At 35.3% G+C, this 12,862-nt stretch overlaps 2 protein-coding genes across 6 annotated transcripts in view; one reads left to right on the top strand and one right to left on the bottom strand.

The window, feature by feature from the left end:
• LOC108968010 (glucose dehydrogenase [FAD, quinone]) overlaps nucleotides 1-11,253 on the top strand; it is a 17,099-nt gene extending 5,846 nt beyond the window's left edge. For 3 of the 4 annotated variants that reach the window (XM_018931727.1, XM_018931726.1, XM_018931725.1), the window contains exons 2-3: nucleotides 8,363-8,811; nucleotides 8,875-10,373. In XM_018931727.1, the coding sequence (XP_018787272.1) occupies nucleotides 8,433-8,811; nucleotides 8,875-10,373 (1,878 nt within the window). In that variant the 5' untranslated portion in view covers nucleotides 8,363-8,432. Of the gene's footprint in view, nucleotides 1-8,362; nucleotides 8,812-8,874 lie in introns of those variants that run through there. The other variant, XM_018931728.1, reaches the window with a different exon arrangement.
• The window catches only part of LOC108968019 (flotillin-2), a 402,447-nt gene that overhangs the window by 65,604 nt on the left and 323,981 nt on the right, over nucleotides 1-12,862 (bottom strand). The gene's annotated exons all lie outside the window — the stretch shown is intronic.

Below are 12,862 nucleotides of genomic sequence, written 5' to 3'. Positions count from 1 at the left end.
CTATAGCAGATTTGAGGCATTTGAACGTTTTAGTAGTAGAATATTTGGGGACAACCCGTACCAAGTGTCTAATTAGTAGCAGAATATTTGGGGGCAACCCGAACCAAGTGCCTAATTTGTAGTGGATTTTTGCAGTGTGTTAGTGAAAAATGAAGGATTGGTTACTTGTAGGTTTATACAATGCACAGTAGTTCTGAAGAAGTCAGGCAGGGCAGACCAGCGGCGTCGGCCCGATAAGTTAATCAATTAAAATAAGTTGTTATATGTGAACAAACTGAATTCAAATATATTAAAATAAGTTATTCTATGTGAACATTTGAAATGAATAAATATAATAAATAAAATCTACATATATGGGTTTCCATTCTGGTTTATAGGACTCAATAGCCTATTTGAAGAGCAGAATTGAAGAGCAGAAAAAATTCGTTGGAGCTGGTTTCTAGTTTCTGGTGCTTTGACAGAGTGTTCATAAAGGAATGTTTGGGAGTCAACCATTGTGGATGGTCAGGCTCGACGAGTAATTCGGGTGTGGATATTAGATTGAGGTCATTGATCAGGGCTATGCATTGCATGAGGTTGGACTGTTTGTTCGATGCATTCATACTAGTTGTAGACGTCTCGTGGATGTTGAAAAAGGTTTTGTTCGTATTATGGAGAATCCTAGGTAGAAGCATTATGGTATTATATTTAGTTCTTTGCTGGATGTTCGGTAGGCCTGCTTCGGCTAAAACGGCTCTGATCGTAGAGGTGGGGAACGCGCGTATGCTTCTTCTTACAGATTACATTTTAAAGTTTTGGCAAATTATTATCGAAGTTTTGAACCTTTCCTATTATAATGTTCCGATTACATATGTTTGAAAGCTTTACTATGTTGTGTGCTTATTATAATAATAAGAGTAACTAATTTGTTAATAATTATAAGTACGTTTTTATTTCATTTCGATTGTATGTGCTGTCAAGTCGAGGTGTTTTTACTAAAAACACAGGGTTCACACAAAATATTTTATTTTTCGATATATTATAATATTTTTTTTTTAGCATGTAACAGCCATACTGTTGTACAGTACTGTTCATTAGTAGAAAGTTGCTCATATACCAAGGAGCGTTGACGGTGCTTCTTAAAGTCTTAGATTGATATCTTTGTAGGATTTCAATGTTGGATCTAATTGCCGTACCACATAACTGCATTGTATGCGTACATACTGGTTTAATGATTAAATAAAAATATGCCATTTTATATCGCTAATTGTAAAGACAGAAGAAAACATTTTAAACAAAAACTAATTTTACACGAATATTCTTTCGTATGTTCAGGTTCTTCGAAAAGAATACCCATTTATGACACCTGGTAATCGTTTGAAGATAAATTTGATAATAAAAAAACTACCTTGTACTCTAAATCGAAACAAAACTATATTAGTGCAACTAGTTTATATTATACCAAATTACTTTTAGACATTTTTATTTTAATTTTGCAATAAGTAAATTTTCATATTGCAAAGCAAGAAATATACTTATTTGAGATGAGCTGAAAACAGGATGCATTTTCATGTTTTTCAACCTTATTTTATATTCAGCTTGAATAATGTAATATAACTTATTTTTGTTTTGTTGATATTATATATTATCAGTATATATACATATTTACGTGCATACTCGTACATATGTATATAATTAGTTTAGATTTATAGATTGTATTATATGGATTATATGTATAAAATGTGTAATATTTGTATATATTTATATTTTTTTAATATAAATTCTTCCAAACAAGTAAGCATTCTTACTTTTCCATATTTTATTATTTTTTAAATTTAAAAGTCATACCCCTAATTTTTGTCCATATACACGTTTATCTGTGCATGTGGTATGTGCGAGAGCAAGTATAATGTAACAAATCTTTATGCATCATTTGTTTGGGTGCATTGTCCGCCAGATAAACGGAAGTATTACTGTTAATTACATAATTATGATTGCGGTAAAATTTTATTTTAACACGCATAATTTTGTCGGTTTAAGAAAAAAATATGTCTGTTTATGCAAAATTAATTAATTATAGTTGTAAAAATCTTGATAAAAAAAAATGCATTTATGCTCACATATGTATGTATAATTATAACCTTAGTTGATTTAGCCATGTACGTGTGTCCGTCTGTTTTTATATACGCGAATCAGTCCCTCAGTTTTTGGCATATTGCTCTGAAATTTTGTACACGTTCTTTTCCCCTAAAGAGATGCTATGGTCATTCTTCGGAACCACAGATATCGAACAAGTACAGCAGCATATAACTGCCATATAAATTGAGCTATCAAAATCAAGTTCTTGTATTAATGACAAAGACAGCGCTAAAAGTACTGAGGAAATATTTCTGATCGGACGAATGATCAAAATCAAGTTCTTGTATGGTCTTTATTTGTGTAGTTGTTTTTTCTTGTTTTCGTATAACATTTCGGTTCAAAGCTACTAAGTTCCTACGTTTTACCAATTGGTTGTTAATGCTTTACTTTGATTTGACTCTTTTAAGCAAGGTATTTTTGGCACGCTATTTATTTGCATATAATTAACCCATTTTCAGTTATTTATCATTGTGTGGTTTCAACTTTATTTGCGCTTAACATTTTTTGTTGACTTTTCATACACTTCTGCGTTCCATATTTACTGTTTTTGTCTTCAACTACTTCCTTTGAGACACTATTGAAAAGTGAAACTTTACACACTCGTACATACATTTACACTTTTACACTTTTACGTTATAAGATGTGTCAGATGGAGAATGGTGGACTATTAAAAAAAAAACACGCCCAAAACTGAACAAAGTTAGGTTTACGGGTTTATATGAAACTGAAGTTGCTGAAAAAGTGGATGATATGTCAAGCCTTACTACGCTCATAGAAAGTACGACGGGAATTTGGAAATATTTTGCTTCTTACGAAATATATTTATCAATCGACAAAAATATTCAAATAATTTACAACGATTTCGATCTTTCATCCAAAACTATATTTCTAACCAATATCCAAAGCCAGTTATTCAAAGTGACTAACTGATAGTCGGGGTTAACGCCAACACTAGCAGCTTTCCTTATGAATATCACGCATATGAAAATTAGGTCTTTGTTGAACCAGTAGCGGGTAATACATGCTGTGTAGAGTCGAGGAGAGTTAAATGAACTAGAGGCTGAATATCCCTGGTCTATATCTAGTGGATATCTTAGAAACTATTGCGGTTAAAGTTTTATTTCTGGTTTAATACAAAAATTTGGAAGTGATAGATTGAAATATTTGAAGTTCTCATTAGTGGCAAATTGAAGGTTTCTAGTATTTTCACGTAATGAAGTTCATTTTACTTTATGCTCCATAAATTGTGCCTGTCAAATTGCAATCTGCAATTCGAAAAAATTAGAAGCAATAAATAAAATACTTTTGAAAGAGCTCTTATGTGGTGGCCGTTGGTTGGCAACGCGTAGAAGTTCAGGATGGTGTCTCTTAAATAGCTAAGATGGTCTGGTGACTTATGCCTATTTTCATGACTACTTTGGAGGGTGGTTTTTTTTATAGGAAAATAAAAAGGAATTATCTTAAATATTTACATATTGAAAATATAAATAAAATTATTTAAAAAAATTAAATACTTTATAACTATTATTATTGCCCCTCGAAGTTGGAACCTCAAAAAAAAAAAAAAAACAAAAAAAAATCTGAAATCAAATATTCTTGCTTATTCGTAATCTATAGACATGTCATTCTGGTCGGAACTACTAAGTTTTATGGGTAAAAAACAAAATGGCGGACTTTGAAAGAAAAGTCTTTTTATTTTAGCAAAGAAAGGGTTGTAAAATAAAAAGTTAGGGGTGAAAAAAATTCTCGTTAGTACCGACGAGAACTATGAGTGTGTAGAATAGCCTGTTAAAAAAGCAATCGGTTCAGTAGAAAAATAGTTAGGACCCGGGCCGACCAGAAAAACAATGTTTTGAAAAAAAAAAACGCGTTAAAAGTTCAACAACTCGAGAAGGAGAGAACTCTGAGGCGTCTAGGAAACTCGTTATAACTCCCGAAATATTTCGAATTTCTGCCTGAAATTTTCACAGTATATTCTCAAGACCTTGTACTTTGAAATTAAGCAAAAAAATTTCGATTTTTTGAACCCAAGTTACCATACTACTACCTTAAACAATGTTGTTAAAGAGGTCGGATCTTAACAATTTCTTCGGATTGTAATATTGTCTCACGAAATAATATAAGCCTGATACCTTGAAGACATCGCGATGAGTTAAGTCATCGAGGTCATCCTGTGCTATTTCGACGGGGTCGGATTATGGTGAGCGGTTTGTTAGATGTGATGAATTGGCCCTGATTTTATCTGCCCAAGGGCTGTGCTGTCAGAGATATGATGATTGGATATCTAATTTTGTTACTTCATTTAATCCGTTGAGCCGAGAGTTCCTAGATATCTAAAAGGACTTCTAGATAAAGCTAGACAAAACCATAGGAGGTGTTTCAGCAACTCTCCTATGCCCAACTTCCTGCACACTCTGAAGAAATCATCATTACCGGCTTACCGGCTCGCACGTGATGCCTCTACTTTGTGTGACTGGCCAATAATAATAGAAGTTCTGCAGTACTTTCGAGATCGTATGAGTAAAAAGTAAAAATCATGCGTGTTTTTCTTACATACCATCTGGGCGATCCTGCCCTTAAGGCATTCGATCTTGCCCTGACCCGTTCGTTCCTTTCGGCAATTTCATTGCGTTATGACTTGTTTTTATGTCGCAGATTTTTTTTAACGGGATTAGATCGCCGAAAAAACAGTCCTTGGTCGGATAAAATCCGAGTCAATTCCGGTACGTAGAACCGGCTGTCTTGGGAATATCGTAGATCTAACGGATCGGTAAGTTTTAGATTGCTATAGTGGTTCGATTTCGGTGGTTCCAGGTAGCTCTTCGAGGAGAAAAAACTATGCAAAATTTTAAATCGATATCTCAGAAACTCGGGGACTTGTTCGCGTACATGCATACAGACGGACGGACGAACAGTCAGATATAGCTAAATCAACTGAGCTCGTCTCAATGTTCATTTATGTATATCTACAACGTTTCCTTCTTAGTATTAGAAACCTTATGACAAACTTAATGTACAATGGTCAGGGTATAAAGGAGAAGAAACTTAATTGCACATCCAGGCGCAGCTGTATTGCACTGTATTTCTAAATCAAATTATTTTATTAATTAAACACCTGCAACATGACACAAAAAGAGTGTTACAAACACATTTACGTGTTTTAATAGGTATAAATAAAACACCCAAATAGCTATACCTACATGCTATACCCTACAGAAGCATTTTTACCCATTTTCTACTTGCCAAATTTTATGTCGGCCTCCTTTTCGAGTATAATTATATCTGTATGCACAAATATATTGTACTAATACTAATATAATATATATTTGCCGTCTTCGCGGAAGCATTTTGGGAGCACGCAGTCATCGCGGACACTATGCGCATAGCAATTAACCGACGGGTCTTGGCAAGGTGGCCGAAGCGCCGATATTGCAGGCAAACCTTCGCATTTCGATTTCAATGCGGTGTTTTTCAAAATTTGACTTTTGATTACATATATGTATGTATATGTATAAACTTATATTTTTGGACTTTAATACAATTTTTCGTATTGATCGGACCGTTAAATGCAAATTCGTGGAGCTGCAATTGGCAAATGAAATCGAAAGAAATTAAAGCTGCACTTGATATCTGACTCGCAGTAAATTTCTTTGTGCAGGTGTGTAGTCGTGTACATGTATCAGGAACTATTACGAAATTTGATTGTATATATGTACGTATTGAATGTATGTATTTAAAATTCACAAAGCAATTCGGTAGTGTGTTGTCCAACCTTACTGCGTTAACTAATAATTTAGGTATACATTTTCTATGACCATAACAAATCCAACAAAGTATCTGAAATTGGTAGTAGTAGAACAACCACATTCTTTTGATATTCTCATGAATTTCGAATGTCTTTAATTATAGAAAGTAAAAAAAAAAACAAAAAAGTCAGAATGCTCTTTGGAGCTAGCCCACTTTTTATTCAGTCTTGACAATACATTTTTCGATTCAACGCTTCGGTTTAAAATTTGAAATAACGAAGCAAGTATATTTCAAACTATAATTCTTTCGCTTTTCTGATGTTTGATCCAAGCAGTGGTTCATATTTCAGTAGCGTTTTTGTTTTTGACAGAACGCGCGTGAGTCGTGTTAATTTGTCATAAAATATTTGAGTTTTATATTGACTTATGCCTGAATAACGTTTACAAATACTAGTTCAATTTTATTACGAAAATTGACGACTGAAAACTTATGGTCAACAGTGAGCGTACTATTCGCAAACCTATCACAATCTGGAGACCCAGCATTTATTATTGGATAATATTCGACCGAATAGATGACGTCCAGCACGCAGTGAAGAAAATATAGCAGCCGTAGCTGAGGATGTACACGAAAACCAACTTCGACTGACGTATGAAATGACTTGGCGCATTTTACGCCGAGATCTTAAATTCAAAGTGCATAGAATACAGTTAATACAAGAACTGAAGCCATTCTATCTTTCTAAGTGACATCTCGCCACACCATGGGCTCTCTAAGTTCCAAAAAGATTCAAAGTTTTCGAGCCAAATTTTATTCAGCAATAAGGCCCATTTTTGGCGCAATGGGTATGCGAGCAAGCAAAATTGCCGTATTTAGGACGAAGAGCAACGTGAAGAGATTTAATATCTGCCATTTCATTCAGAAAAAACCACGTTGATGCCAGTGAGAACGTAATCGACAAATGAGACCGCTATCGCGCCATGATAACCGACTATTTGATGTCTGGAATTGAAGCTCGTGATCACGGCAAGATTTGATTTCCACAAGACGGCGCCACTTCCCAGAACTCGCATCCGTAAATACATTTTTTGATCGAACACTTTGGTGGGCAGATAATTTCATGTTTTGGGCCGGTCGATTGGTCATCAAGATCGTGTGATATCACACCGTCAAACTTTTGCCTGTGGGGATATGTGAAATCTAAGGTCCTGCTTCGATTCAAGCCTGTCATTCTCCAGTTACGAGTCGAAATGTTAGAAGGAGTCATCTAAAATCGGACTCCACGGATGGACCACCTGAGACTTAGGCGCGATCAACATTTGGAAGAGATAATCTTCAAAAAATAAATGTAAAAAAATGTTCTTTCGAATTATAATAAATATTCATCATTAAGTTTGAAGTTTCTGTGTTTCTTTAAAATAAAAAAGTAGGGAAATGGATCACCCTTTATTATACATATATAAAGAAGCAGCTTTTCTTTTAAGGGTTAAAACAAATACACGTACTGCACGTGATTATTATCAAACAATTTTAATCGATTAAATTATGCGACCATAGCAGCACTTTTCTTATTGTTACTCGCAACCTTTAATTTTTTTACAGGTATGCTAAGACACACACACGCAATATATTTGAACTAGTTGGGTGGTTAAGTCAATGTAGAAACATAATAATAATCCCACTATATATTGTAGTGAGTGATCATAAATCTATTGAAATTATATTGATATGATGATTAGACATGTAATTTTGTTACTTCATTTAATCCGTCGAGCCGAGTAGTTCCTAGATATCTAAGAGGACTTCTAGGTAAAGCTAGACGAAATCATAGGAGGTATTACAGTATCTCTTCCATGCCCAGCATCCTGCACATTCTGAAGATCATCATGTGATCATCATTACCGGTTTGCACGTGATGCCTCTACTTTGTGTGACCGGTCAATAATAATAGAAGTTCTGCAGTACTTTCGAGTTCGTATGACTAAAAAGTAAAAATCATGCGTGTTTTTCTTACACATCATCTGGGCGATCCTACATGTCCTTAAGGCATTCCAACTCACCCTGACCCGTTCGTTCCTTTCAGAAACTTCATTGCGTTATGACTTATGTTTTTCTTATACTGACTCAGTAGCCACCGAATGGCACTTTTTGCAATATCTTCAGAAATTTCGTTTCTCTGTATACCATTGTACCCAAAGCTTATCTAAATATCTATTTTTCGAGCTTGCAGAAGCTATTCATGAAACCAGTATTATAGAATAGAAGATTGATAAACCTTGCGTTATAGAGATAAAAATGGCACATTATAAAGGCGTTATTGAAGTTATAGACGATGAAATATATAAAGCATAAATATGTAGTGAGGACGCACTTCTGAATTTAGTAAGTTTACAAAGTGCATTTTAATAAGAAAATTAATTTCTTCATAATGTTCCAGTCTTCATTAAAACTATGACATTTATGCATTTTCATTTAATTTTGCTTTTACTTTTTGCAGTTAACTTCGTCGATGCTCTTGGGAAGTATAATTTACATTAAAAAAGTAGTTTTCTTCTAATTCCCCTAAAATGAGCGCAATTGTGGGCGCAGCCACGGCGATAGGTGGCGCAGTGACAGCCGCTACCAGCAATAGCTGGTTTATACCGATGTTGGTGGCCGCTATTGCCTACTTTCAGTACGAAGAGATTATGGATCCAGAATCTCGGGCAGAAGATTTGTCCACCGATGACATATTGGAACGATATGATTTTATAGTGATAGGGGCGGGCTCAGCGGGTGCAGTTGTGGCTAATCGACTGACAGAGGTGGAAAATTGGAATGTACTGTTGTTGGAGGCTGGCGGCGATGAGACTGAAATATCGGATGTGCCACTCATGGCGGGCTATCTACAGTTGAGCAAAATGGATTGGAAATATAAGACGGAACCGTCAGGCAAATTCTGTTTGGGTGAGCGTGTGAATATAACTTTTTGTTTTCTATAGAAGTAATGACATAGCTTTTCTTTTAAAGCCATGAACAATGGACGTTGTAACTGGCCACGCGGTAAGGTGCTCGGCGGCTCAAGTGTGCTAAACTATATGTTGTATTTACGCGGCAGTAAAATCGACTATGATAATTGGGAGGCCGCCGGCAATCCGGGTTGGGGTTATCGCGATGCTTTGTACTATTTCAAAAAATCTGAGGATAACACAAACCCATATTTATCCAGTACACCTTATCACTCCACTGGCGGCTATCTGACAGTCGGTGAGGCGCCTTATCACACACCGTTAGCGGCAAGCTTCGTTGAAGCGGGAGTTGAAATGGGCTACGATAACCGCGATCTGAATGGCGAGAAACAAGCTGGGTTTATGATCGCGCAAGGCACAACGCGACGTGGTAGTCGCTGCAGCAGCGCGAAAGCTTTTCTGCGGCCGGCTCGTTTGCGTCCTAATCTGCACATATCTATGCACTCGCATGTTACACGTATAATGATCGACCCAGTGACGAAATTGGCTTTCGGTGTTGAATTTGTAAAGAATCAACGCATATATCGTATACGCGCGACAAAAGAGGTCATTCTCTCGGGTGGCTCGGTCAATTCGCCACAATTATTGATGTTATCCGGAATTGGACCGCGCAAAGAGCTAGCTAAACATCGTATACCGGTTATCAAAGAGCTCAACGTTGGCGAGAATATGCAAGATCACATTGGCTTAGGCGGTCTCACGTTTCTGGTTAATCAACCGGTTTCTATTGTGGAGAGTCGCTTCCACTCCATGTCGACAGTGCTGCAGTACGCTGTTTTCGGACAAGGTCCACTCACAATACTTGGCGGCGTTGAGGGACTCGCTTTCGTGAATACAAAATATGCGAATACTTCGCTGGATTGGCCCGATATTGAATTTCATTTTGTTTCCGGTTCTACGAATTCAGATGGCGGTTCTCAGTTGCGAAAAGCACATGGACTTACAGATGCCTTCTATCGAGCAGTATTCGAGAAGATTAACAATCGCGATGCCTGGAGCATAATACCGATGTTGTTGCGTCCTCGCAGTATTGGCTCGATTAAGTTGCGCAGCAATAATCCATTCGATTATCCGTATATTTACCCGAACTATTTAAGTGACGAACTCGATACAAAGACACTGATTGAGGGCGCCAAGATCGCTGTAGCGCTTTCTCGCACGAAAGCTATGCAACGCTTCGGCTCACGCATCTCATCTATCAAATGGCCTGGCTGTCAGCATCTGCAGATGTTCACCGATCCCTACTGGGAGTGTATGATACGTCATTACACCGTGACGATCTATCATCCGGTGGGCACATGCAAAATGGGTCCCTATTGGGATCCCGAAGCGGTGGTCGATCCGCAATTACGTGTGTATGGCATACGCGGCCTGCGTGTGATAGACGCGAGTATTATGCCCAAGTTGGTGAGCGCTAATACAAATGCACCGGTGATAATGATCGCGGAGAAGGGTTCAGACATGATCAAGGAGTTCTGGATAAAGAACACGATAATCTAGTTATGCGGTTTGCGGCGGTTGGGTTCGGGTCCACGCTGCTAGGTGGGGTATATACTTTCTTCAGTTTTATGCTTGGAAAAACTTAGAAATTTTGTTATTTATTTATTTTTTTGTATTTAATCCAAAACAGCAGAGTTTATGTGTCATGTAAATAGAAATTAAGGAAATGCGAATTTTTAAAGTATACAAAATATAATCTGTAATGTGTGTATGATCGAAAAAATATATACTTTTTAAAACATACTTAAAAAGCAATTTTAAAAGCAGGCTGCAATTGCTCAATGCGCCCTATCAACCACTCCAAATTATTAGGAAAGACCATTATAAAAATGAATATATCTATATATTATTGAAAATTTTAAGTTAAATGGTTATGGCATTGAAAGCAGAGTTTGAAGTGGGCCTGAATTTTAGCAGTTCAATTATATTTATTGATGATGCGGAAACGAGAGCCTTTTTCGAAATTAGATCGAAATTAGAACGTTGAAAACTCTGTTTTTTACATTTTACATATTTCAGGATTAAGATTTGTAAGAACACAATAATTAATGGTCTAACTTCAGGGCATTTACTGGACAATACTTTTGCGAAATATTTGGGAAAATTATTTATATCAAAATCCACCTAAAATCAGTATAGGAAAGATTCTTTGTTGAGTACTCATACTTTTCAGAGCTTGTGACATATTTATATTTTTTTAAACGATAATTTTTTAATAAGTTAATGTGATGGCATTGTTCTCGCTGTGCCTATGTGATTAAATGCTATATTTCAGATCCTAAAAGTCTTCAAAATAAGTGAAGAGAATAAATTACGAGTTTTGATCCAAAAATTACTAAGCGAAAGCGATTATTTATTGTTGCTGTCATCAGTTCTAGAAATTTCGCCTGTAAGTTTGATTTTCGCCTACGTTTAAAATTTTTTGCAAAAAATATTAACCCCGAAATTTTCAGGCAGCGAAGCACCCTTGTTAAAAGATTTCCAAAATTTAATATCTACTGTTGTATTACATGAATTGTAGCAATTGAGGAAATTTCGAATTCTAGCAAAGTAAAAATATCCTCAATTTTCAATACTTATAGGCATTTGGAAATTAATGTTTGAAGTTCAAATATTTTTCAGCAAAAAAAAACATAACATTTATATATTTGTATAATATATTTACCAGAACTCATAACGGATAATCTTATATTTACTCATAGTAGCTTTGGACAATCGCTAGGTTTTCGTGTCATGCGCTCTCGCTCGTGCAATTACGGTGGTGAGTTTATTAAGTAAAAAGTTCGTTAACCGTCGAATGAAAAGCTGGAAGTTTCAAAAGCACAGAGCGAGTAGACATTTAAATTTTGAAAGCAGCTTCAAACAAATACAAATGAAGTTGGTTGCTTTTGCTCACAAAAATAAGTCGAAAAAATATTGGAACTATGGATTAATATTAGTATTTATTTTATTATGAGAATATAAGTACAGTGACCAAATATTCAAAATAAAAATGGCTTACAACCTGACAACTGTAATCTGTCTAAAGACAAAGGAAGGATTAAAGGTTTCATTGTTATAACCCTTCCTATAATAAAGGTAAATTCTGTAAATTAAATATTCGAGTTTAACGCATTGCACTGACTTTAAAAATCAGGGTATGGCTTCTGTTATACTTTTGCTTCTGTTTTTCTTATGGAAATATATGATTTGCACGTTACATGCATGCTTTTTTTTAATTTTTTTAACTGTAAACTGTTTAGAAAATGTTTGATAAAGTTGTTTTTATCAAAAGACGCCGTTTTTTAAGTTTTTATGCTTTTTGAAATTTAAAAGTTCGCAACCATGAACATCATTTCCAATTTACGTGCTCTCCCTCTCTCTCTCTCTCTCTCTCTCTCTCTCTTAATATACGCTGAGCATGAAGTGGTGAATTTATTTTGTTTACTTAAGTTCGTTAACTCTTGAACTGGAATGCTGGAAATATGTTACCAACAACACACACTGCGAGTTAATATTTAAACTTTGAAAACTGCCTTAACCAAATATAAATGAGCAGCTTTTACTCCCTACAATATGTGCTGTAAAATATAATACGAGTGGTATAATGCGAATGCACTCACAACACGAAACAAAGATGCACTGTTATTCAGCACGTCAAAAAGCAGCAACAAAATATACAGTGGTGGTGTTATAATTAGTAACGACTTTGCTGCATATAGTTTTCTTAATTTATTTTGAAATTTTAGATTGCCACATTAAAACTATAAATTGGAAACAACAAAGTAACACATTTTGTTTGAGTTTAACATAAAAAAAGCAACAACAATTTTCAAGACAATGAGGCGAACAGAAAGAACACCAAATTCAATTTGGTCATATAATTAGAAACAACAGTAAAAATTTAAAAATATTTATATAAAATTGAAAAAATTTATTAAATTTGTAGTATTTTGTTGGATATCCCTTATTTTTAACAATATTATATAACGTTCGCGGTAAATTGTGGA

Source organism: Bactrocera latifrons, unplaced genomic scaffold (assembly GCF_001853355.1).
Source record: "Bactrocera latifrons isolate USDA-ARS-PBARC rearing strain unplaced genomic scaffold, ASM185335v1 scaffold_20, whole genome shotgun sequence".
Classification (NCBI taxonomy): Eukaryota; Metazoa; Arthropoda; class Insecta; order Diptera; family Tephritidae; genus Bactrocera; species Bactrocera latifrons.
Note: the sequence above shows the minus strand (reverse complement) of the source record. Positions and strands in the feature narration are given on the sequence as shown.